This window comes from Astyanax mexicanus, chromosome 8, assembly GCF_023375975.1.
Source record: "Astyanax mexicanus isolate ESR-SI-001 chromosome 8, AstMex3_surface, whole genome shotgun sequence".
Classification (NCBI taxonomy): Eukaryota; Metazoa; Chordata; class Actinopteri; order Characiformes; family Acestrorhamphidae; genus Astyanax; species Astyanax mexicanus.
In genome coordinates this window covers 7,941,667-7,969,456 of record NC_064415.1, presented here as the reverse complement: position 1 = coordinate 7,969,456, position 27,790 = coordinate 7,941,667, and the positions used below count along the sequence as shown (strand labels likewise).

At 38.1% G+C, this 27,790-nt stretch overlaps 2 protein-coding genes across 2 annotated transcripts; both read right to left on the bottom strand.

The window, feature by feature from the left end:
- Positions 1-102: 102 nt before the first annotated feature.
- On the bottom strand, positions 103-22,905 carry LOC125803892 (tripartite motif-containing protein 16-like). The gene is made up of 6 exons (XM_049482479.1): positions 21,729-22,905; positions 6,550-6,645; positions 6,048-6,281; positions 4,354-4,513; positions 3,686-3,745; positions 103-2,568 (listed from the first exon to the last, which is right to left on the bottom strand). The coding sequence occupies exons 1-6, from the start codon at positions 22,524-22,526 to the stop codon at positions 2,036-2,038; spliced, it is 1,881 nt and encodes a 626-aa protein (XP_049338436.1). The 5' UTR covers positions 22,527-22,905; the 3' UTR covers positions 103-2,035.
- LOC125803890 (tripartite motif-containing protein 16-like) lies at positions 11,690-15,992 on the bottom strand. Its single transcript, XM_049482476.1, has 2 exons — positions 15,591-15,992; positions 11,690-14,080 (listed from the first exon to the last, which is right to left on the bottom strand). The coding sequence occupies exons 1-2, from the start codon at positions 15,709-15,711 to the stop codon at positions 13,542-13,544; spliced, it is 660 nt and encodes a 219-aa protein (XP_049338433.1). The 5' UTR covers positions 15,712-15,992; the 3' UTR covers positions 11,690-13,541.
- Positions 22,906-27,790: the final 4,885 nt, after the last annotated feature.

The following is a 27,790-nucleotide window of genomic DNA, read 5'->3' as shown; positions in this document are numbered from 1 at the left end:
ACTACAGGACAGTGTGTGAATGTGTGTTCATTCATCTGATCTTATTTACAGAATGTAGGAGTGAGTGGATGAGAGCTGGAGATAAAACTAGAGCTAAAACTCTCCTTTTAAAAGTGAATTTATTTTTAATCACAACAATTGTTGATTTACATGATAGTATACCGCACACCATGACAAGATAACAGGTCTTAATACAGAATACAGTCTGAGTACATTCAAAATAAAAATGCTGAACTTTCAACAGAGCAGAAAAGCATTTATAAAAACAGAAAAACCTTGTATGTATTTTATCTCAAGTTTATAGTTTTGAAAGCTGTTAGTTATTCTTTAGATTGTAAGTTGCTACTTTAGAGAGTGAATATTTTTATGTGACAGCGATGAGAAGTATGATCAGTTGTGATTCCAAAAATCACACATTTATTTAATGATTTCCAACAGATTCCAGCACTTTCAGAAAATGCCATCCATTACAGGAGTGTACTAACAGATCCCTGACAGAACCTGGCTTTTGGACGTGTTGCTGAGAACAGTCTGGATGGTCCATCTTATATTCAAAACTCATCATGTCAATTTCTTCCAAAAAACTAAATGCAGGAATGATGTCTATTACACAACGCAAAATTTACCATATGATATTACCCAATGCACGATTAACCAATGGAATATTAATCAATGCAACATTAACCAATACAATATTACCCAACACAATATGAATATGTTCGTTTCTCCTTTGTTTTTATTTCTCAGTAATTAATCAATGTTAGTTTGACTTTAATCACACACTGTCCTCTTCAGAAAACCCCCCCTTTACTACAAAATCATCTACTCTACATCTTATAATCTACATTTAGCTTTAACTTCCATGGTGTTCAAACCATTCCATTATTATCTGGATTATCATATATCGAAAAAAACTTTACATGAAAATTATAACTTTGTGAAGAGCGGTTAATCAGAATTAATGTGAGATTTTAATAATCATTATTTTTTGTGAAAGTGATTTGCATGTTTTATGCTTTTCATTAGCTGAAATATAAGGGGTTATGTTTGAACTGTTTTCATTATGAAAGCTGCTTCCTACTCTTATAGAAAAAATAGCTAAATTAAACATTTATTTTTATATTTTCATAGTTTCATTCGAGTTTCATTGTGCTTGCACAGGTTTAAAAGAAATAATTGTTGCATTATTCTTTTTTTGCACATTAATCTGAGTCAGTTTCTGTAAAAAAGTGTTTTTTCAGGCTGATTCAGTTGGGTGGAGGTTCGGTGGGTGCAGAATAATGTCAGGATTTTAGTTATTATTTGTGAATATTCATGACATGCAAATGTGTCCCCTCTGATTGGCTAATAGCAATGTGACGCTTCCTTCTATGTGGCTTTGCAGTTGGCAGTCTCAAGCCAAGGTGGGCGGGGCCATGAATCCTATTTGACGATTTGATGTCAGTCCGGGGTTTTATTTTTCTGAGTCGCTCGTTTTTAAAAAAAAATCTGTTTTCGTTTATTGATTAATGCAGGCGATGCAGGTAGAAGAACAGTTTCACATGCAGCAGCATATAAAACTGTATTTCAACAAGAGCAAGAATTAAACGGTTTCTAGCAAAATTACATTAAGTGCTTGATCCCACTACTGTAAACATAATGTAAATGTAAACATTCCACTTTACCAATCGAATATTGATTATTTTATTTAAATTTAAACCCACTGTTAAAATCTTAAGCCTTAAAAAGAGGAAAAAGTGTAAGAAAAGTACTGTTGTGATTGATCACATTAAATGTTTTCACTGAAAATAGTGCTTTTCTACTCTAAATAGTGCTGTTTGTTACTATTTTGATTGCTATCTACAAATAAAAGAAACTAAATCCATTTTTTTTCTGTAAATACTAATAGAGAATCGCTTCAAATATTGAACAAATATAGACTTTTCTTTCAATATAGCCCATCACTATTATACATGTATTTGATCAGCTCTACAGTCTAGATTCTGCAGTTCTTATCTGATCTCATCCAGCTCTTCTCTTTGTTCTGCATGTTCATCTATTTTGCTGAAAGTAAAAGATTTACTGATGAGTTGAAGCTAAACCCAAACCCAGCGTAGAGCGGCTGAGTGAAGGTGGTCTGGACTCTGTGGATGAGGGTCATGGTATCAGAGATGCTGTAGAAGGACAGAGTTCCTGCCCTGTGATCCACATACACTCCTACTCTAGAGGAGACGGGCACTCCGGACATTACAGTATCTCTGTTATTGTATCTGAATGTGTATCTGGAGGATTCACAGAACACACTCCAAGACTGAACATTAAATCCAAACCCACACTCCCCGCCTCCCTTCCTGGAGATGCTTTTATAAGACACTGCTAAAAGAACCCCTCCATATGCTCCCCACTCAACCTCCCAGTAGCAGCGTCCACTCACACTCTCTCTACACAGAACCTGAGGCCATCCATCAAATCTGTCTGGATGGTCAGGATATGGCTGGACTGTTCTGCTGCGGGTCACCACTGTGTTCCTCTCAGACAGGAGGAGCTGTTTATGGGCTGTGTTTGGATCCAGTGTGAGCTGACAGGAATCTGCAAGAGAGAGAAAACCCATCAGCTTTTAGAAAATGATCTAAAAACAGCCCCTAAAACTGAAATAACCAGAGAACATACTAAAATCACTGGGAAATTATATTTATTATTATATATTTTATATATCTGAAGGTACAGGGATGTAATGTTTAATTATGTGAAAATTAATTATCATTCATTCTTACTAGGCGTGGGCAATATGGCTCTAAAATAATATCACAATATTCCTTGGTATTTTCGTGATGGCGATACTCTTGGTGATATGACAAAAAAAAAAAAAAAAAAAAAAAAAAATATATATATATATATATATATATATATATATATATATATATATATATATATATATATATATATGTGTGTAATTGTCATCACATGTCATGATACTAATAATAATGCACTCCAAATATCTCCATATATCCAGGATTCAAATAAAATAAATGATACTGGACAGATATAATCTGTATTAAGTAATTATATAATGGGAAATGAGAACAGTGTGAATTTTTTTTTTTTTGCTTAAAAAAAGCTAAAAAGTAGTACCTTGATGTGATAATTTGGGGTGGCTAATATGCCACGATATTTCAGGGTATAATATCGTTCACAATATAAAGAAATGTTGGCGATATTATTGCATATGATAAAATATGGCACACCCTTAATTCTTAGTATTCAAGACATACAATTATTTATTAAAAATATTTATAAAAATAGGTTTACTTAAACAAAAGGCACTTCTCTATACAACTGATTTTATTACAGGCAGGTTACTGTGGTTGTTTATGATCTGATAAACATTTTATTGTGATCTTGTAGGAAATCTTCCATTCAATTCTTAATAAATGAAAATTAATACAATTCTGTATTTACACAGGCTAAATCTGAATGAATCTTTCCATACAGAAAATGTACCTGCAGGTCTAGACTGGGACAGACGTAATCTCTGCTCAGCCCCTCTGGTGTAGAGGTATAAATGTCAGTTTTTAACTTTGTGTATTTGTAGATTGTGGTGTTATTTCTGAGTGTGTGTGAGAATGAAAGGGTTAAAGAGAAAGAGAGAGAGAGAGAGAGAGAGAGAGAGAGAGAGAGGGAGAGAGAGAGAAAGAGCTGCACTTACACTCCAGAAACTCTTCTCTGCTTTTGGGTTCAGGAGGAAGAATGATCTGCACTTCCTTCACTACAGGAAAATGTACACAGTTACTACACAGCATCACTGAGCTTCTGTTCCCTCTGTACATTTACTACAACATTAAAATAATCTAATACTGGATTTTCTAGTATTCATAATAATTCATTATGTAGAATCATAATTTACCCAGCTGTGGAGGTGTAGACCTTCAATCACAATAAAATCACACTTTATACACAGCCTGCCAACTAATGGATTACACATATTTTGATATGTTACTTAAATATAAATGTTAGTAATCCATACTTTACTGGAGTATTGTTTTTTTTTCATTCCGGCTTCTCATCGTTCAATAAAACCCCTATCCAGATAAATCTCTCCATCCAGACAGAGTGAATCTGATTGCGACTGGATGTAAAGAAGTATAAACATATACCATTGCCTATTGGTTTATACTGTGATCAATCACACCTGCAAACGTCTTTTACTTTGTTCATGTTTGAACTGAAATAATATAATTTTCAAATTTACACAAAACATGTAATACCATTTATTATGATGAAACATGATATTAATTTAATTATAATTTAATATAATATTAAATACTGATGATGATGATGATGAATTATTTTTAATTATTAATATTATAACTATACCTGCAGCTGATGTCTTCTTAAATTCCTCTTTCCAGAATTCCTCTAGTTTTCCTCTCAGCTGAGAAACAGACTTCATAACAACTTCATAAGTGTTGAGAGGACTGAGAGTAAAAGCAGGTGATGCTGAAGATCCAGGAGGAGCTGAGAGAGTCTGAAAACTCTATTTAAAAACACAAATAAGACAAATAAAGACAAACACAGATCAGTGTTATCTTCAACAATTACTAATTTATTATTTATACATGAACAAGAAACATGAATAACTGCACCCACTGCTCATGAAACACAGCAGTTACTACACACTTTATCAAACCTGATAAAGTTCTGAGATTATTTTTATACAGCAGATAAAAACAGCCTGATCTTTTTCATCATATTTAAAACAGTTACGTTATTATTTATCTGTGGCAGAGATTTTTGTGAATGGAAAAAAAATCCTGAATCTGATCTTTTTTATATGTGGTTTTAAAAATCTAAAACATATCTGGAACGCTCAACGTGACTCATAACAGTCAGATGAGAATTTTAATCAAAACATTTATCAAGGGAAAATGGACGAAAGCAGCGAGTGAGTTTCAGGGGTCTCAAAGTGAGATTACAGATCTCATAAATATTTAGATTGATGTCTTTGTATCACAACTGCATGCTTCTGAATAATTGGCCGCTGCAGCATCAATAAAAAATAAAAAGCTGTAAAACAAAAGTTTAAACAAACCATGAATGTAAAATAAACTAAATGGGAGCGGATAATTACCGTATTTTTTGCGCACTATAAATCACACTTAAAATCCTTTAATTTTTGTCAAAAATAGTCAGTGGGCCTTATTATCCAGTGCGCCTTATGTATGAATTCTACCAGTCAGGTATTAAGGAGCAGTGAAGACACTCCACTGATGTACAGAGTTACACAGGAGTTTCAGTTTAGTTCTGCAGCAGTATTAGTATTAGCTGCTAACCGTGCTAAGCGCTAGCTCTTTCACCATTCAGAGGTGAGCATTATCGGCCTGTAACCCCAGCTAGCACTGCTGGAGCAGCATTAGCATTAGCAGCTAACCAACATGCTAGCTATTTCGGTGTTCAGTGGAGAGTATATCAGACTCTGTGTCTGTGTGTTACCGCAACTAATCTCTAGCTAATATTGCCCTGGCTTACCGGAACACTCAAGGTCCTTCAGTGTAGCACTGTGAGGCAGCATTTACCGCTAGCAGTTAGCCGCTAATGGTAATGCTCTGGCTTTAGTGGAAATCTGTAAATCTAAGCTTACTGTAATTAAATAGAAGCGCTTTACTCACCCAAATAAACTATACTTAACTTTACTTAACTAAGCTTAGCTTTTCGCTGCTTAGTTTAGAAGGAACACCCCTGTTCCTACTACCAGTTACTAATTAGTAGTTACTAGTGTAGCATAAAATGCGCCTTATAATCTGGTGTGCCTTATACAGTAGTGCAAAAAATACGGTATGTGTCCTTTCTTAAAGTGAGATGAAATGCATTCTGGGTGATGAGCCCAACTGCAGACTCTGGAACTCGTGGACAGCTCCTGTAATACTGAAGAGGATGAAACTGAAACTTCATGTGAAGCTCTGCTCTTTAGTGCATGAGCTTCAGTTTAAGAACAGTTCAGACTAATATCAGATATAGATCACATTTAAAAGATGGTATAAACAGTCTAAAATAAACTTTGTATTTGTTACCTGGAGGAAATGGATGTGATCCTCTGTGAATGAAAGCTTCTCCAGATCAGCATCTCTCCTCTTCAGCTCTGTGATCTCCTGCTCCAGTCTCTTCAGACGTTCTTCAGCTCGACTCACTGCAGCTTTCTCCTGATCTCTGATCATCTGCCTCACCTCAGAGCGTCTTCTCTCAATGGAGAGGATCATCTCAGTGAAGATCTTCTCACTGTCCTTCACTGCTGTCTGAGCAGAGCGCTGGTAGTGGAACAGATATATAGATAAATAGATTTATACCTTCACACTGTTCTATTTTCAAGGAACTGAAGACACTAGATGCTGCATGATCAGCAATTAGTGATGATAATTTCACCTAATATTACTCATATTATCTCCATACTGAGCTTAAAGAGGTAAAGTCCACACTGTTGTGCAGCTTATCATAACAGGGTGGGAGGTGGGAAAATAAACAGTGATGTTCCTGAAAGAGAATCAGATTTAATTCTTCTACTTATTTTAAAATCACCTTTTGAGTCTCCACAGCCTCTATTAACTCCTGAAGCTCCTTCTCTCTCTCCTGGATTCTCTTCTTGTATTTCCTCTGTGTTTCCACCACCTGCTTCTGTAAATAAACCAGCCAACAAAACACAATAATTAAAAATTAAAATGCCACATGTCATGGGACAGGTGCTGATATTGGGTCCCATCATTTTGCAGAAGCTAAAGAACACTGAACTGACCTGAGACATATGTTGGTGAGGTTTACTGTATTGAAACTGAATGCAAACTCTACAGTAAGATACCACCGGTCACAATCATCACCACTATGGGTGATAATATCTTCTGTTGACCTATCTGGATGGGATGAGTTTGAGGTAATATATTTTAACTAGAGAATGTCAGGAAAATATATGATTATAATAAATGACTGAGATGGGAGTAACTACTCAATTTACAAACTTTCACACCTCACAACTTAAAGTAAACAGGTCTATATCGTCGCTGTCCTATGAAAAACACTCATCTCCATTTTTGGCAAATTTTAGTTTAATACATAATTTGAACAGACAAACTGTCCCTTACACTGTGCTGTGATGAACGGACCAATATAAACTTTTCAAAATGACATAAAACTGAAAAATGAAATAAAGTATTTTTACATTGACTTCCATTGAAAGTTTAAAAGGTTTTTTCTCTCTCCTGTAAAGTTGCTGTTTGGAGATAAGTGTTTTTCATTGGACAGCGACGATATGTTCCCAAGCCGCCCGATTAGGTAACAGGTCGATTTACATACTGCTGTCCCATGACTTTGGGATACCACTGAATAAAACCAATGACAATTTACAACAAATCCTGTGTACAGTACTTATATTTGTACCTGTTTCCCAGATCTTTCTGCTTTAAGTGACACTGTATCATGTCCTTTATGGTGATCCATGGTACACAGCATGCAGATACACTGCTGGTCGGTGCGACAGTAACCCTCCAGCAGTTTATCGTGCTGAGAGCAGATCTGCTCCTGGAGTCGTCTGGAGGCTTTGACCAGCTTGTGCTTCTTAAAGGCTGGAGATTGGTAGTGAGGCTGGAGGTGAGCTTCACAGTAAGAGGCCAGACACACCAGGCAGGACTGGACGGCTTTGTGTTTTCTCCCAGTACAGGAATCACACTCCACATCTTCAGGATCAGCAGAAGAGTGATCAGGAGGAGCAGCCTGGAGTCTCGTCTTCTTCAGTTTCTCCACCACCTCAGCCAGCATGGTGTTTTTACTCACGACAGGTCTTGAGGTGAAGGTGTGTCTGCAGTGAGGGCAGCTGTAGATCTTCTTCTGATCCTCCTGATCCCAGCAATCATTAATACACACCATACAGAAACTGTGTCCACAGTGAATAGTCACTGGATTCTTCAGGAGATCCAGGCAGACTGAACAGCTGAACTCATCCTGAGTCAATGGAACATTAGCTTCTGCCATTTTACTGAACTCACAGCAAGAGAAACACAACTGTCCCACACAGCAGCTCGAACAAAGTCCAGATCTTATTTCCTGGTTGTTGTACCTATCTTTCCTTTTATAGCCCAATAAAACAATACTGACCCTGACTCGTGATGTATCTGCTCTCCTGCATTGCTGTGTTTGATTTGAGGCCTAGATAAAGCTGCTCGATCATAGAAACTCTCCATTCCATGAGTCTCTCTACTCTCTACTGTTGTTGATCTAATCTGAAGCTACATGAAGTTTGGAGGTGTGTAGTGATGAACTCTGAAGCTACATGAAGTTTGGAGGTGTGTAGTGATGAGCTCTGAAGCTACATGAAGTTTGGAGGTGTGTAGTGATGAACTCTGAAGCTACATGAAGTTTGGAGGTGTGTAGTGATGAACTCTGAAGCTACATGAAGTTTAGAGGTGTGTAGTGATGAACTCTGAAGCTACATGAAGTTTAGAGGTGTGTAGTGATGAACTAATCTGAAGCTACATGAAGTTTGGAGGTGTGTAGTGATGAACTCTGAATCTACATGAAGTTTGGAGGTGTGTAGTGATGAACTAATCTGAAGCTACATGAAGTTTGGAGGTGTGTAGTGATGAGCTCTGAAGCTACATGAAGTTTGGAGGTGTGTAGTGATGAACTCTGAAGCTACATGAAGTTTAGAGGTGTGTAGTGATGAACTCTGAAGCTACATGAAGTTTAGAGGTGTGTAGTGATGAACTCTGAAGCTACATGAAGTTTGGAGGTGTGTAGTGATGAACTCTGAAGCTACATAAAGTTTGGAGTGGGGTGACCAGACGTCTAAAAACCTAAAAAAAATGTCCGGGGGAAATTTCAAAATCGTCCGGGGATTTTGTTTGACTGCCCACAGTACAGTGCATTGTGATTAGAATTGCCACGCCGTTCCATTCGACTCCATTCCAGGTTACTCTGTATCGCAAATTAGTCACGCCCTTCTCCTCAGACCTATCTACTTTGCATTGCGTGTGTGAAGAAGAAAGCGTGGGCTTGCCAGTGTACCCCCGAGTGTTTACAAGCGAAAGCACATGTGTCCGCCGGTTCCACACCTTTTCTCTGCGTGGTACGTTCAGACCGGGAGAGCAGGCTAAACAGGTAGTAACGTTAGTAAAGTTAGGATAACACAGGGACTTGGAGGTGATGGCGGTAACGTTAGCTCTATTACATGAGAATGATGAGCAATGGCTGATAACATAGCAAACGGTGAATTTTAGGCTACATCATTTTATTTTAGATATTTAGGTTAAAGGTGTGTTGAAAGGCTGCATAGTTTGAGTTTTGTTTGCTGTGGATCAACATGTTTTAAAAAGCACTAAAACAAGTGAAATAACAGATTTTAAAACTGATAAATGATCAGTTAACTTAAAAAGTAAGTGTAAAAAATATAAAAGTAATATTAGCAAAAGGTATGCCTACACTGAATAAGAGTAAAACAGTGTCAAATGCTTTTAAGACAGAGTTGCGTTGCATGAATTCATAAAGCAGCCCTGTTTGTAGCCTGATACAAATACATGTTATAGCTGTTTAAAGGAGGAAGCACCTTTAACCTGAAGAATTAGAATTGAGCTGTTATATCAGAGAAATTCAGGAAAATACATATTAATTGACATGACATGGCCAATAATAATAATAATAATAATAATAATAATAATAATAATAATAATAATAATAATAATAAAACATTTAAGGTGGAAGGAAAAGTTTAACTAAACACACAAAAGTAAAAGAAAGTAAACGAGAAAAGAGAGAGAAAAAATATCAAATATACCAATAGCTTTCAAATAACAAAAAACAGTACCCAACCCTGCCCCATAAGAAAGCAATCCTTTCACAAAAAAATCTTTGTGACCCTCGTCTTTAAGAGCAGAAAACAAAATATCCCTTTCTTCAGCATATTTATGACAATAAAACAGAACATGGTCCACGGTTTTCCTCTGCGGACAGTGGCGACAAAGCCCTGTGGAGTGTTTCTGTATAATATACAAAGAAGCATTCAGCATACTGTGACCTACTCGGAGCCTCGTCAGTAAATTTTCTTGCCTCCGACCCTCTGTCTACTCCATCTGCCCACACACACAAGCAGGACCCGGATCACACTCTTAGGGCCGCCCCTTCTAGATACCGATTGGCTAATAACATGGCAATCATGCCTTACACTCTTTTCATTGGTCGCGCTAAACAGGAAGCTAACACAGAAACGGCGCAAAAACAGAAAAGGACACTGGGAAAATGAGTTATTTTACACTTCGCATGAAAACAATGAAAATGCATGAATAGAAATACATTGGACACTTTTGTTGTAATTTACACATTTCCTTAACTATAATACTGAAATATAAGTAGGTTATGTTTGTATCATATTTAATAAAATTAAAGGGAACAATAGTTATGCCTCATTTTAAATGGTGCTGCCTGTTTACATTTTTTTTTAATATAAGAACTGAAAATCGTAAATCGTAATCATAATTGAGAATTGCTCATATATTTGAAGAATATTAAGATTTTCTTTTACAATATCGCGAGACACTAGAGCAGTTTGATGTTCCAAAAAGATTTCAATCTTTTAAAAAGTAGTTCGAATCAAATACAGATTTAGATATCAAATACATATTATAGCCCCAAGTCTTCCTTCTGTCTCTGATATTCTAAGACAAAGTAATATTTAGGTGAAATAAACATTAAAAAGTGTAAGTAGTTAGCTGAATTGGTAATATTTGGGTGAAATAAACATTAAAAAGTGTAAATAGTTAGCTGAATTGGTAATATTTGGGTGAAATAAGCCTTTAAATGTTATCGAGGAGAGCACTGACCTTAGCGATGAGCTAGCTAACCTTAGCAACAAGCTAGCTAACACACTAATGTTACCAGGGAGAGAACTAAAGCTAGTGATGAGCTAGCTAACCTTAGCGACAAGCTACCTAACCTTATCTACAAGCTAGTTAACCTTAGTGATGAGCTAGCTAACCTTAGCAACAAGCTAGCTAACCGAGTTAAAACTATGATTATTACACCAAATATTGATTTCTGAACTCTTAAAACTTTATGAATATGAACATGTTTTCTTTACATCATTTCAGTTCTTCAGGTTTTGTTATTTCTGACATTTCTCATTTCCTGCAAATACATGCTCTAATAAATAAAATGCTCCAATGTTTTTATTTGGAATTTGGGAGAAATGTTGTCAATAGTTTATAGAATAAAACAACAATATTCGTTTCATTCAAAAATATACCTATAAATAGCAAAGTATCAGCACTGCTCAGGCTGTGGTATTATCTGTTGTCTCTTACATTATTGAAGCTCTAGCGCCCTCTACTGCTCACTCCTCTACATTACACATTACAATTCACTCAGTACAGAGGGGAGTACTGTAGAATAGTTTAGTATTGGGGTGTTTATTACTTTTCCACTTACTTTGTGTTCTTTAAACTTAAAAGGCTTAAATGAATACATATGTTTCACAGACCCTTTAAAAGCTGTGAAAAGTTTTTTACAGCTCGCTGTCCTTCACTTTAACTCATGATATCCCTAAGTGACATCTACTGAACATCCTGAGAGCATCATCACTACAGGACAGTGTGTGAATGTGTGTTCATTCATCTGATCTTATTTACAGAATGTAGGAGTGAGTGGATGAGAGCTGGAGATAAAACTAGAGCTAAAACTCTCCTTTTAAAAGTGAATTTATTTTTAATCACAACAATTGTTGATTTACATGATAGTATATCCCACAACATGACAAGATAACAGGTCTTAATACAGAATACATTCTGAGTACATTCAAAATAAAAATGCTGAACTTTCAACAGAGCAGAAAAGCATTTATAAAAACAGAAAAACCTTGTATGTATTTTATCTCAAGTTTATAGTTTTGAAAGCTGTTAGTTGCTCTTTATATTGTAAGTTGCTACTTTTTTTAAATGTGACAGCAATAAGAAGTATGATCAGTTGTGATTCCAAAAATCACACATTTAATTAATGATTTCCAACAGATTCCAGCACTTTCAGAAAATACCATCCATTACAGGAGTGTACTAACAGATCCCTGACAGAACCTGGCTTTTGGACGTGTTGCTGAGAACAGTCTGGATGGTCCATCTTATATTCAAAACTCATCATGTCAATTTCTTCCAAAAAACTAAATGCAGGAATGATGTCTATTACACAACGCAAAATTTACCATATGATATTACCCAATGCACGATTAACCAATACAATATTAATTCGTTTCTCCTGTGTTTTTATTTCTCAGTAATTAATCAATGTTAATTTGACTTTATGACACACTGTCCTCTTCAGAAAATCCCCCCTTTACTACAAAATCATCTACTCTACATCTAATAATCTACATTTAGCTTTAACTTCCATGGTGTTCAAACCATTCCATTATTATCTGGATTATCATATATCGAAAAAAAACTTTACATGAAAATTATAACTTTGTGAAGAGCGGTTAATCAGAATTAATGTGAGATTTTAATAATCATTATTTTTTGTGGAAGTGATTTGCATGTTTTATGCTTTTCATTAGCTGAAATATAAGGGGTTATGTTTGAACTGTTTTCATTATGAAAGCTGCTTCCTACTCTTATAGAAAAAATAGCTAAATTAAACATTTATTTTTATATTTTCATAGTTTCATTCGAGTTTCATTGTGCTTGCACAGGTTTAAAAGAAATAATTGTTGCATTATTATTTTTTTGCACATTAATCTGAGTCAGTTTCTGTAAAAAAGTGTTTTTTCAGGCTGATTCAGTTGGGTGGAGGTTCGGTGGGTGCAGAATAATGTCAGGATTTTAGTTATTATTTGTGAATATTCATGACATGCAAATGTGTCCCCTCTGATTGGCTAATAGCAATGTGACGCTTCCTTCTATGTGGCTTTGCAGTTGGCAGTCTCAAGCCAAGGTGGGCGGGGCCATGAATCCTATTTGACGATTTGATGTCAGTCCGGGTTTTTTTTCCCCTGATTCACTCGTTGTTTTTTCTGTTTTCGTTTATTGATTAATGCAGGCGATGCAGGTAGAAGAACAGTTTCACATGCAGCAGCATATAAAACTGTATTTCAACAAGAGCAAGAATTAAAGGGTTTCTAGCAAAATTACATTAAGTGCTTGATCCCACTACTGTAAACATAATTCCACTTTACCAATCGAACATTGATTATTTTATTTAAATTTAAACCCACTGTTAAAATCTTAAGCCTTAAAAAGAGGAAAAAGTGTAAGAAAAGTACTGTTGTGATTGATCACATTAAATGTTTTCACTGAAAATAGTGCTTTTCTACTCTAAATAGTGCTGTTTGTTACTATTTTGATTGCTATCTACAAATAAAAGAAACTAAATCCATTTTTTTCTGTAAATACTAATAGAGAATCGCTTCAAATATTGAACAAATATAGACTTTTTTTTCAATATAGCCCATCACTATTATACATGTATTTGATCAGCTCTACAGTCTAGATTCTGCAGTTCTTATCTGATCTCATCCAGCTCTTCTCTTTGTTCTGCATGTTCATCTATTTTGCTGAAAGTGAAAGATTTACTGATGAGTGAAGGTTTAACCAAAACCCAGCGTAGAGCGGCTGAGTGAAGGTGGTCTGGACTCTGTGGATGAGGGTCATGGTATCAGAGATGCTGTAGAAGGACAGAGTTCCTGCCCTGTGATCCACATACACTCCTACTCTAGAGGAGACGGGGGCTTCGGAGATTACAGTTTCTCTGTTATTGTAACTGAATATGTATCTGGAGGAATGACAGAACAATCTCCAAGACTGATCATTATTACATCCAAACACACACTCCCCGCCTGTTCCCTTCCTGGAGATGCTTTTATAAGACACTGCTATATCAACCCCTCCAGCTCCTCTCCACTCAACCTCCCAGTAGCAGCGTCCACTCACACTCTCTCTACACAGAACCTGAGGAAATACATCAAATCTGTCTGGATGGTCAGGATATGGCTGGACTGTGTTGCTGCAGGTCACCACTGTGTTCCTCTCAGACAGGAAGAGGTGATTATTGGCTGTGTTTGGATCCAGTGTGAGCTGACAGGAATCTGCAAGAGAGAGAAAACCCATCAGCTTTTAGAAAATGATCTAAAAACAGCCCCTAAAACTGGAACAATGAGAGAATATACTAAAATCACTTTGAAATTATATTTATTAACCCTTTATTAACCCCTTCTCAGACTCCTCTGCATCTACCACCTTCTTTCTTACCCACACCAGCGTTAAATGTTTAATTATGTGAAAATTAATTTATCATCATTCATTCTTAATAGGGGTTGGCGATATGGCCCTAAAATAATATTCTTGTACCAATATTCTTTGGTACTTTTGTGATAGCGAAACTGAATGAAACTGATTGCTTGAGAATCTGTCTCAAGTAATTATATAATGGGAAATGAGAACAGTGTGAATTTTTGTTTTGCTAAAACAGCAAAAAAGTAACACCCTGGTTTAATAATTAGGGGTGGGTGATATGGCACGATATTTTAGGGTATAATATCGTTCACAATAGTGCTGGGTGATATGGAAAAAATCACACATCACAATATGGAATTTTTTATATCACGATAACAATATTTATCCTGATATACCACATTTAAGTATGTTTTCAGTTATTCTTCGAAAAATATGACAAAATAATATCATTACTTACTTTTTTTCCAACTTTATTTCAAAGTGACATTAAACCAAACTTTCACAAATGAGAATTATTACCTTTTATTGCAGCAATATATTTGTATCAAGTGAAAACAGATGAGGTAGATGCAGTAGCAAATTTTTTCAAAATTATACAGGTATTTAAATTGAGTTATCAAAATAAACTCAATTAACATTTTTTAAGTGTCCGTCAAATAACGTAAAACAGCGTCATGTCGCTAAAGCACGTTATGAAGCTTTTTTTGCGAAGATTACTTTATTATCACTTATATAACCCGAGTTTATGCAAAGTGACCACGCCAATACATTTCATCGTAGCCTACTTTATATATTTGCATGAATAATAGATGAAATTACTGTAGAAACGATAGGTACGATAGACACTTTTCTATCTTGCCCACGATATTTATCATCATATCGCACAGCACTAAATCACAATATATAAAAAATGTTGGCGATATTGCATACAATACAATATGGCACACCCTTAACACCCTTAAAACTATTCAAGACATACAATTCTTTATTAAATATCTTTATAAAAATAGGTTTACTTAAATTTAAGGCACTTCTCTATTTTATTACAGGCAGGTTACTGTGGTTGTTTATGATCTGATAAACATTTTATTGTGATCTTGTAGGAAATCTTCCATTCAATTCTTAATAAATGAAAATTAATACAATTCTGTATTTACACAGGCTAAATCTGAATGAATCTTTCCATACAGAAAATGTACCTGCAGGTCTAGACTGGGACAGACGTAATCTCTGCTCAGCCCCTCTGGTGTAGAGGTATAAATGTCAGTTTTTAACTTTGTGTATTTGTAGATTGTGGTGTTATTTCTGAGAGTGTGTGAGAATGAAAGGGTTAAAGAGAAAGAGAGAAAGAGCTGCACTTACACTGCAGGAAGTCTTCTCTGCTTTTGGGTTCAGGAGGAAGAATGATCTGCACTTTCTTCACTACAGGAAAATGTACACAGTTACTACACAGCATCACTGAGCTTCTGTTCCCTCTGTACATTTACTACAACATTAAAATAATCTAATACTGGATTTTCTAGTATTCATAATAATTCATTATGTAGAATCATAATTTACCCAGCTGTGGAGGTGTAGACCTTCAATCACAATAAAATCACACTTTATACACAGCCTGCCAAGTAGTGGATTACACATATTTTGATATGTTACTTAAATATAAATGTTAGTAATCCATACTTTACTGGAGTATTGTTTTTTTTTCATTCCGGCTTCTCATCGTTCAATAAAACCCCAATCCAGATAAATCTCTCCATCCAGACAGAGTGAATCTGATTGCGACTGGATGTAAAGAAGTATAAACATATACCATTGCCTATTGGTTTATACTGTAATCCATCTCACCTGAACACGTCTTTTACTTTGTTCATGTTTGAATTGAAATAACATAATTTTCAAATTTACACAAAACATGTAATACCATTTATTAATATGATATTAATATAATTATAATTTAATATAATATTTAATACTGATGATGATGATGAATTGTTTTTAATTATTTATAATATTTTTATACCTGCAGCTGATGTCTTCTCAAATTCCTCTTTCCAGAATTCGTCTAGTTTTCCTCTCAGCTGAGAAACAGACTTCATAACAACTTCAAAAGTGTTGAGAGGACTGAGAGTAAAATCAGGTGATGCTGAAGATCCAGGAGGAGCTGAGAGAGACTGAAAACTCTATTTAAAAACACAAATAAGACAAATAAAGACAAACACAGATCAGTTATCTTTAACAATTCCTAAATTATATTTATATTTACATACCTGAACAAGATAGATGAATAACTGCACCCACTGCTCATGAAACACAGCAGTTACTACACACTTTATCAAACCTAAGTTCTAAAATTATTTTCATACAGCAGGTAAAAGTAGCCTGATCTTTTTAATCTGATTTGGAACATTTTTATATGTGGTTTTAAAATCTAAAACTTTTCTGGAACGCTCAATGTGATGAAGAGAATGTAATTACAGTTTTGTTTACTTAGCTTAGCTTTTTGGAAAACATGGAACCCCTGTTCCTGCTATTACATTACATTACATTACATTACATTTGGCAGACGCTTTTGTCCAAAGCGACTTACAATAGTCAAGTACAATGTAAAATAAGTTTAAAGGTAAAACATCTTTGGATAGGGATAAAAGGAGGTCAAAGGGGAATAATGGGATAGAGGAGTGCAGGAGGGGAAGACGGAAATGAGGTTAGAAGTAGTTAGTGTGTTAGAGATGTTAAGAGAGTAAGTGCTCTTTGAAGAGCTCTGTCTTCAGGAGTTTATTAAAGATAGCGAGAGATTCTCCTGATCTGGTAGTAGAAGGTAGTTTGTTCCACCATTGGGGAACTCTGTATGAGAACAGTCTGGATTGCTTTGTGTAAATATTTGGCAAAGCGAGGCGACGTTCATTGGAGGAGCGCAGCGGCCGGGAGGTAGCGTAAGCTTTCAGGAGCGAGTGCAGGTAGGAAGGAGCCTGTTCTGTCATCACCTTGTAGGCGATTGTAAGAGTTTTGAATTTGATGCGAGCATCAACTGGTAGCCAATGGAGCTCAATGAGCAGCGGGGTGACATGTGCCCGTTTTGGCTGGTTGAAGACCAGACGTGCTGCTGCGTTCTGGATCATCTGGAGTGGTTTTACTACACAGGCCGGGAGGCCAGTTAGCAGGGCATTGCAGTAGTCGAGGCGTGAGATGACGACCGCTTGCACCAGGAGTTGGGTGGCCTGTTGCGTCAAGAACGGTCTAATTTTTTGGATGTTATAGAGCGCAAAGCGGCAGGACCGAGCAACTGAGGCCACATGGTGCGTGAAGGAGAGTTGGTCATCAACCAGAACACCCAGGTTCCTAGCAATCTTTGTCGGTGAGAGAGAGAGAGAGTCGATACTTATAGAGAAGTTGTATTGAGAAGATGGTTTTGCTGGTATAACCAGAAGTTCAGTCTTTGAGAGATTTAATTGAAGGTGATGCTCCTTCATCCATGAGGATATGTCAGAGAGACACTGCGATATCCGTGCAGAGATTGAGTGATCTTCAGGTGAGAACGACAGGTATAGCTGGGTGTCATCAGCAAAGCAATGGTAGGAAAATCCGTGTGAGCGGATAACCTGACCAAGAGAGGTGGTGTATATGGAGAAGAGAAGGGGTCCCAGTACCGAACCTTGGGGAACCCCAGTGGATAAGGAGCGGGCTGAGGACAGCTGTCCTTGCCACGACACCTTGAACGAGCGCCCAGTGAGGTACGATCTGAACCATGACAGCACATTGTCTGCGATCCCCATGTTTGAGAGTATAGTTAGGAGGAAGTCATGGTTGACTGTGTCAAATGCGGCCGAGAGGTCCAGCAGAATGAGCACTGAGGACTGACCTGCAGCTCTGGCAGTTTTCAACGCTTCAGTCACAGACAACAGAGCCGTCTCGGTAGAGTGTCCTTTTTTGAACCCAGATTGGTTCTGGTCCAGAAGGTCATTCTGGGAGAGGAAGCCAGAGACCTGATTTAGAACTGCTCTTTCTAGTGTTTTAGAGAGAAAGGGTAGCAGTGAGACCGGTCTGTAGTTGTCAACCTGGGCGGGGTTGAGAGAAGGCTTTTTAAGCAGTGGTGTCACATGTGCTTGTTTGAAAGCAGTCGGGAACACACCAGAAGTTAAAGAGGCATTGATCGTGTGAGTGATAGCCGGAATGATTGCAGGTGCGATAGTTTGCAGTAGGTTTGAAGGAATTGGGTCAAGCGGACACGTAGTAGGACGGCTACGTGTTAGGAGAGCCAGTGTCTCGTTCTCAGTGAGAGGAGTGAACGAGGAGAAAGCAACGCCTTCGGTGGAGGGACACCGGGCAGTAGAGGATGTAGTAGGACTGCTACATTGTGCATCAGTAAACTGGTTGCTGATGGCCGCCACTTTGCCAGTAAAGAATGAGGCAAGTGTTTCAGCCGTAAGGCATGTAGCCGGAGGAGGAGGCGGAGGGTTGAGTAGTGATTTAAATGTAGCAAATAGTTTCCGGGAGTCTGTGAGAGAGCAGAATTTATTGTGATAAAATTCAGCTTTAGCAGTAGTGAGGTTGGCTGAAAAAGAAGCCAGGAGCAGTTGTTAATTTTTTAGGTCTGCTTGTTTTTTGTTTTTTTGCCATTTTCTTTCGGCAGCTCGGAGTTTGGAGCGTAGTTCCCTGAGTGTGTCATTTTTAAGCCATGGCTGCGGTGTTGTTTGAGCTAATGGCTCGAGATGTAAGAGGACAGAGGTTGTCCAAACAGGAGCTTAGTGTGGAGCAGAGAGTGTCAGGGGCATCATTTACATTGAGTGATGAAAATGAGCCTGGTGGAGGCATATTGTCAGTCAACAACGAGGAGTACTGGTCTGCTGAGAGATCTCGAAGATTTCGGCGGAACGAGACCATAGTAGGAGTAGCTGGGGGTTTATTTGAAATATGAACATTGAGTTTCATAAAGTAGTGATCTGAGACGTGCAAAGGAGTGACAGTTAGAGAGTCGGTGTCACAGTTACGAGTGAAGATCAGGTCTAGATGTTTGCCAGCTTTATGTGTTGGAGGGCTGGGGACCTGCTCCAGTTCGAAAGACTGCATGAGGGATAGGAAGTCTGTGAAGCTGGTACTGTCATGGTGGATGTTCATATCCCCTAGAATGAGCATGGGACAATCTTGCTCAGGGATAGAAGACAGTAGCATGTCAAGTTCATGCGTGAATTCGCCCATTTGTCCAGGAGGACGGTAGAGAACAATAATGGCAAGTTTTGCTGGAGTATTAACCAGTGTGGCATGATACTCAAATGTATTGAATGTGTTTGCCGGTAATAGTGGAGTATGTTTTAAGCCATTAGCGATTAATAGGCCCGTTCCACCTCCTCGTCCAGAGAGACGAGAAGTGTGGGAGAAGGAATAATTATTGGAAAGAGCCGCCGGAGTAGCAGTATTTTCAGGTTTGATCCAAGTTTCAGTCAGTGCCAGCAGTTGTAATGACTGATGATTCGCATAAGAGGCGATAAAGTCTGCTTTATTAACAGCCGACTGGCAGTTCCATAGCCCAACAGAGAATGAGGTAGTAGTGGGCGTGGTTTGTTTTAGTGGACGCAGGTTAGTATGATCCTGGCGCCTGTTTGTGTTTTTACGCCTTCTGTGCGTGCCGGAAATAACTGAGATGTGTTGGGAGCACATTTTAGGAGGCAGTAGGACGGGCTGTCTTGTCAGTGTCCTTGCTCGGTGGACTCGCGCAGGGAGACTCGCAGGTCTTTACCCGCGTTGGTCTTCACACGAGAGGGTCTTTACACAACAGCTGACGCCTTCGGCTGACGCCTCGGCGAGTGTGAGTGACGAAATAGGATTCTAGATTGCGCACAGCTGCGGGCGATATAGGAAATCCGCGCCACCAGACTGTCTTTTAAAGCCGTGAGTAACGCCCCCGAGGTCCGCAACCAGAGAAAGTGTGAAAGAGGGGGTTTTCCACACCCCGCTCAAGTGAGAATCGCCCAACCTTGTCCGGAAAAGCGCGCTGAACAGCGCGTTTGCTGTTGCTGCTACAGCGTATCTGAAGTGAAAGTAAAGTAAAAAAGTAAAAGAGCAGTCTGGTGTAGCTTGAAGTTCCTGCTAGCCCTGCTAGTGTGCCCTTGTCTTATTTTACTAATGTCGAATAAAATGCGCCTTATAGTGCAAAAAATATGGTAAACAGACCATATAAAATAAACAAGTGGAAGCAGATGATTATGTGTCCTTTCTTAAAGTGAGATGAAATGCATTCTGGGTATTAAACCCAGCTGCAGACTCTGGAACTCCTTGACAGCTCCTGTAATACTGAAGAGGATGAAACTGAAACTTCATGTGAAGCGCTGCTCTTCAGTGCACAAGCTTCAGTTTAAGAACAGTTCAGACTAATATCAGATATAGATCACATTAAAAAGATGGTGTAAACAGTCTAAAATAAACTTTGTATTTGTTACCTGGAGGAAATGGATGTGATCCTCTGTGAATGAAAGCTTCTCCAGATCAGCATCTCTCCTCTTCAGCTCTGTGATCTCCTGCTTCAGTCTCTTCAGACGTTCTTCAGCTCGACTCACTGCAGCTTTCTCCTGATCTCTGATCACCTGCCTCACCTCAGAGCGTATACTCTCAATGGAGAGGATCATCTCAGTGAAGATCTTCTCACTGTCCTCCACTGCTGTCTGAGCAGAGCGCTGGTAGTGGAACAGATATATAGATACATAGATTTATACCTTCACACTGTTTTATTTTCAAGGAACTTAAGACACTAGATGCTGCATGATCAGCAATTAGTGATGATAATTTCACCTAATATTAATCATATTATCTCCATACTGAGCTTAAAGAGGTAAAGTCCACACTGTTGTGCAGCTTACCATAACAGAGTTGGAGCAGGGAAAATAAACAGTGATGTTCCTGAAAGAGAATCAGATTTCATTCTTCTACTTATTTTAAAATCACCTTTTGAGTCTCCACAGCCTCTATTAACCCCTGAAGCTCCTTCTCTCTCTCCTGGATTCTCTTCTTGTATTTCCTCTGTTCCTCCAACACCTGCTTCTGCAAATAAACCAGCCAACAAAACACAATAATAAAACATTAAAATGCCACATGTCATGGGACAGGTGCTGATATTGGGTCCCATCATTTTGCAGAAGCTAAAGAACACTGAACTGACCTGAGACATATGTTGGTGAGGTTTACTGTACTGAAACTGAATGCAAACTCTACAGTAAGATACCACCTATTTGGATGGGTGGAGTTTGAGGTAATATATTTTAACTAGAGAATGTCAGGAAAATATATGATTCACATGGGATGAGAAATATATAAGTACACAACCGAGATGGGAGTAGCTACTCAATTTACACACCTCACAACTTACAGTGTACAGATCTATATGTTCCCAAGCCGTCCACTTAGGTAACAGTTCAATTTACATAATGCTGTCCCATGATTTTGGGATCCCACTGTATGAAACCAATGACAATTAACAACAAATCCTGTGTACAGTACTTATATTTGTACCTGTTTCTGGGATCTTTCTGCTGCAAGTGACACTGTATCATGTCCTTTATGATCATCCATGGTACACAGCATGCAGATACACTGCTGGTCGGTGCGACAGTAAACCTCCAGCAGTTTATCGTGCTGAGAGCAGATCTGCTCCTGGAGTCGTCTGGAGGCTTTGACCAGCTTGTGCTTCTTAAAGGCTGGAGATTGGTAGTGAGGCTGGAGGTGAGCTTCACAGAAAGAGGCCAGACACACCAGGCAGGACTGGACGGCTTTGCGTTTTCTCCCAGTACAGGAATCACACTCCACATCTTCAGGATCAGTAGAAGAGTGATCAGGAGGAGCAGCCTGGAGTCTCGACTTCTTCAGTTTCTCCACCACCTCAGCCAGCATGGTGTTTTTACTCACGACAGGTCTTGAGGTGAAGGTGTGTCTGCAGTGAGGGCAGCTGTAGATCTTCTTCTGATCCTCCTGATCCCAGCACTTGTTAATACACACCATACAGAAACTGTGTCCACAGTGAATAGTCACTGGATTCTTCAGGAGATCCAGGCAGACTGAACAGCTAAACTCATCCTGAACCACTGAAATACTGGATTCTGCCATTTTACTGAACTCACAGCAAGAGAGACACAACTGTCTCAGAGCCGCTCGAACAAAGTCCAGATCTTGTTTCCTGGTTGTTGTACCTATCTTTCCTTTTATAGCCCAATAAAACAATACTGATGCTGACTCATGATGTTTCCACTTGCCTGCATTGCTGTGTTTGATCTGAGGCCTAGATGAAGCTGCTCCATCATAGAAACTCTCCATTCCATGAGTCTCTCTACTCTCTACTGTTGTTGATCTAATCTGAAGCTACATGAAGTTTGGAGGTGTGTAGTGATTGATGAACTCTGAAGCTACATGAAGTTTGGAGGTGTGTAGTGATGTAGTGACTCTGCAGAACGTTTTACAGTGACGGAGCACAGAGTCGCTGTTGTTCTCAGTCTCTTCCACTGTGTTATAATATCACTGACAGTTGGCTGTGGAATATTTAGTAGTGAGTAGTGAAATTTCACGACTGGACTTGTTCCACAGGTGCTGCATCCTATCACTGTACCACAGTGCTGGAGTTCACTGAGCTCCTGAGAGAGACCCATTCTTTCACTAATGTTTGTGGTGAGTAGCTGCTGCTTTTATTATAAACCTGTGGAGAAGGAAGAGATTCGGAAATCTTTTTATTTAATCTACTGGTGGTGTAGTTCAGCACCTTCTTCATTAAAGGGGCACCAAACCAGGCACTTCATCACGTTTAATCACCTGTAGGAGAACTCAATTCACCAATGCATCCGTCTGCACTTTCTCTGGAATGGGAACAACTGAATCACTGTCTAGTATGAGTGGCATAGAAGGCACTTCATAACAGCACTCTTTACTACTGGACGGGCAGAATGGCACTCAAATATGGGCACTCTATCAAAAAGACACACTATCCAAAATTCTTGATCTAAAGTAGCACCATAATAATGTATGTGAGAAAAAGCAAAAGGGCACTTTACCTCTTTTTGCCACTCTAGAGGGCACTTTACAGATGCTTTTTCAACCATGTGGCACCAGAGAGGGTGACTGGTTGCTCCCCTTGCTGCCCCCTTGGGTCCACCAGTTCTAACACAAGTACTAAGTACTAAATTCTAAGTACTGCCAATAGAAAGGGAAAGATTATCTGTGTGGAACTCTAGAATTATGGAGCTCCATCCAGTACTTTAGTGCATATAGTGTGTGTAATCTATAATTATATCTGTTTACACAGCTCCGGCAAAAAATATGAGACCACTTAAAAATTATGAGTTTCTTTGATTTTACCAAATTGAAAATCTCTGGAATATAATCAAGAGGAATATGGATGATCACAATGGATAAACCAAGCTTAACTGCTTTAATTTTTGCACCAGGAGTAAAGGCATAAAGTTATCCAAAAGCAGTGTGTAAGACTGGTGGAGGAGAACATGATGCCGATGAACGTGATTAAAAACCACCAGGGTTATTCCACCACATATTGATTTCTGAACTCTTAAAGCTCCACTAGGTAGGATTGAGATATTGTGCCCTACATATATGCTATATATATTGTTGTAGAAAAGAAAATGAAAGGTGGGTCAACACCCACCTCTCGTCCGGGGTACAACTCCCCTGCGTGTTCGTTTGATAGAGAGAGTCAGACAGGTGGAGTGAAGTTGAAAGCAAACCAAGTATTTATTACAAAGTACTGGATCCAGGAGAACATACAAAACCAATTATTAGCTGTTCTGACCCCCCTCTAATCTGACTCCATGTTTATACCCCAAATGACGTGAAACCGGCTGATGAGGCGTTGCTAAAATCATCTCATGTTAGTATGCATAATCTCACGTGTTAGTACTCAAGTTTCACAGGTCTGACCGGACCACTAGTGTTTGGCCTTGACTGTATACAGCCGGACAGTGTGGTATTGTTTCAAGAATTGACTGGGTCCAGTCAGACAGTGTGATATTGTTTCAGTAATCAGACAGTGCCGCACTGTTCGTCCCGAAGTCTCCTTTGTATCAATTCAGTTCGTACAGAGTGCACTAGCTGATGATTGATGGCCGTTAGTCAGAGACATGCAGTGAACGAAATGCTTCAAGCATAAGCTACACACGTCACACAATGGATTCCATATATTATATGTTAATGTGTTAGTGGCGCGTGGTTAGTCCGCCATATAATAGGTCCTATGTGTTAGTAAACGTCTTATGTATCATGTGGGTTCATTTGTCATAATAAGGTCGGTGTTAGTCACATGCCTGATCAAACAATGTTTTACTATATATGTAAATAATATATTGTGATTATTGGTTAATCTTCTATATAAATGCGTGTAAAATACACTGTGAGTAATAAAAATGATCAAATACAATGTGAGTATTGGTTAATGCATATAGAATACAAGGTTTCACACAATGATTATGTAATTATAGATACTAAGATAAGTAATCATAATTGAAAGATATTTGTCAATACACTCAAGGTAAAATAAGCAGTTACTCTTCAATATATAGCATTTATAAAGTAGACTGTTATGTACTACATTAATGCATGTAAGCTACTTTTTCCATCAGAAAGCAAAAAGCACACGAAAATAATTACAACCATCATCAATTTGTCTCTTTTAGCATGAAATGTTTACGTTATTGTAATCATGACTAAAACAATTCATTTCTTCTGTGTCTACAACTGATAAAACAGCGTGTTTACAGAGTAGCTCTGTTAGCCCTCACCACCAAACAAGCACAGCATGAAATAATACTAAAACAAAAACACAGTATCAGTAAAAGCTTTTACAAGCCCCAGACTAAAATGTAGATTTCATTTTGGGGCAATTTACTGCAAACTAAGCTTAAAAACAGCCATATTTTACACTGAACATGATATATTTACACATTTAACCCGATCGCTAATGCTAATCGCAAATGCTAATCGCTGCTAGCTTCCGCCTGCTAGCCTACAGCTTTAGCAGTTAACACAAACACTTTAACTCAACTTATACCTCACATATTTACACTCTGGGTGTTTTAATAACATTTTCACTCTCTTATTAACATTTTAAGCTCCTTACAAAACAGAAATACCCACTGATTTACTTATAATCTGTCTTTATCTTGTAGTATCTGAACTCACCGGAGCTTCTGCGGTACAGCACAGACGAACAGCACAAAAGATTCGTTCAAATAAATGAATCCTTTGAACGATTCTTTTCAGTGAACGGATTCGAATGATTCAGTTCATCTAAAAGAGCTGCTGTGCCCATCACTACTAGTTCGCTTCTGTAAAGAATTAACAAACTCCAAATAAGGGGTTTTGTAGTCCTTGTAGAACTGTTAGAACTACATACAGGTCTGAAAGCAGGTCGCAGTGCTGGAAAGAGGCGCAGTTCTCGCGAGCGTTGGTCGCGGCCGCCTCGGAAAACTATTTTGCCTCAATGCAGCGCTGCAGTGAGTTTCAAACTGTAATTTTACTTCTTTAAAAAGTTCAATAATCAAGGAAATTTTACCTAGTGGGGCTTTAAAACTTTATAAATATGAACATGTTTTCTTTACATCATTTCAGTTCTTCAGGTTTTGTTATTTCTGACATTTCTCATTTTCTGCAAATAAATGCTCTAATAAATAAAAAGCTCCAATATTTTCATTTAGAATTTGGGAGAAATGTTGTCAGTACTTTATAGAATAAAACAATGTTCATTTCATTCAAAAATATACCTATAAATAGCAAAGTATCAGCACTGCTCAGGCTGTGGTATTATCTGTTGTCTCTCTTATGTTACTGAAGCTCTAGCGCCCTCTACTGCTCACTCTTCCACATTACACATTACAATTCACTCAGTACAGAGGGGAGTACTGTAGAATAGTTTAGTATTGGGGTGTTTATTAGTTTTCCACTTACTTTGTGCTCTTTAAACTTAAAAGGCTTAAATGAATACATATGTTTCACAGACCCTTTAAAAGCTGTGTAAAGTTTCTTACAGCTCTCTGTCCTTCACTTTAACTCATGATGTCCCTAAGTGACATCTACTGAACATCCTGAGAGCATCATCACTACAGGACAGTGTGTGAATGTGTGTTCATTCATCTGATCTTATTTACAGAATGTAGGAGTGAGTGGATGAGAGCTGGAGATAAAACTAGAGCTAAAACTCTCCTTTTAAAAGTGAATTTATTTAATCACAACAATTGTTGATTTACATGATAGTATACCGCACACCATGACAAGATAACAGGTCTTAATACAGAATACAGTCTGAATACATTCAAAATAAAAATGCTGAACATTCAACAGAGCAGAAAAACATTTATAACAGAAAAACAGAATAACATTGCTGTCACGCAAAAACCTTGTATGTATTTTATCTCAAGTTTATAGTTTTGAAAGCTGTTAGTTGCTCTTTATATTGTAAGTTGCTACTTTAGAGAGTGAATATTTTTATGTTACAGCGATGAGAAGTATGATCAGTTGTGATTCCAAAAATCACACATTTATTTAATGATTTCCAACAGATTCCAGCACTTTCAGAAAATACCATCCATTACAGGAGTGTACTAACAGATCCCTGACAGAACCTGGCTTTTGGACGTGTTGCTGAGAACAGTCTGGATGGTCCATCCTATGTTCAAAACTCAAAACATTTCTTACAAAAAACTAAATGCAGGAATTATGTTATGCAATAATACCCAATACAATATTATCCAATGAAATATTACCCAATACAATATTAACCAATACATTATTACCCACCACAATATTAACCAACAAAATATTAACCAACCCAATATTAACCAATGCAATATACCCTGTTGAAACCCTGTAAGTCCAAGTCAACCACTGATTGTGAATCAATTTCACCTGCTGTTGTGCAAACAGGTAGAAATGAGAGGCAATTAGCAAGACAGCCCCTATAAAGGAGTGGTTCTGCAGGTGGTAACCACAAAGCTTTTCTCTGTTCTTATCCTTCATGGCTAATGTTTTGGTCACTTGCTTTTTGCCAGTTCTCTCATCATGCAAGTAGCATGAGGCGGTGTCTACAACCACCAGAAGTTGTTTAGGTAGCGCAGCTCATCTAGGATGGCACATCAATGTGAGCTTTGGCAAGAAGGAGGGGGCCGTAAGAGGACAACAACCCAGCAGCAGGACTTTGTGAAAGGAGGAACAGGAGCAATACAAGAGCCATGTAAAATGACCTCCAGTAGGCCACTGATATCCGTGTTTTTGTTCAAACTGTCAGAAACAGACTTCATTAGGGTGGTATGAGGGCCCGACGTCCACAAGTGGGCCTTGTGCTTACAGCCCAACACTGTGCAGAGCAACTGGCATTTGCCAGAGAACACCAAGATTGGCATATTCGCCATTTGCGTGTGCTCTGAGAGGAGATTCCTCCAAAAAGGCCAAGAAAATATTAACAATCACAATATTAACCAATGAATGTGTTTTCTTCACCTGTGGTTACATTCATCAGTAATGAATCAACGTTAGCTTGACTTACATGTCCTCTTCAAAATATCCCCCATTTAACTACAAAATCA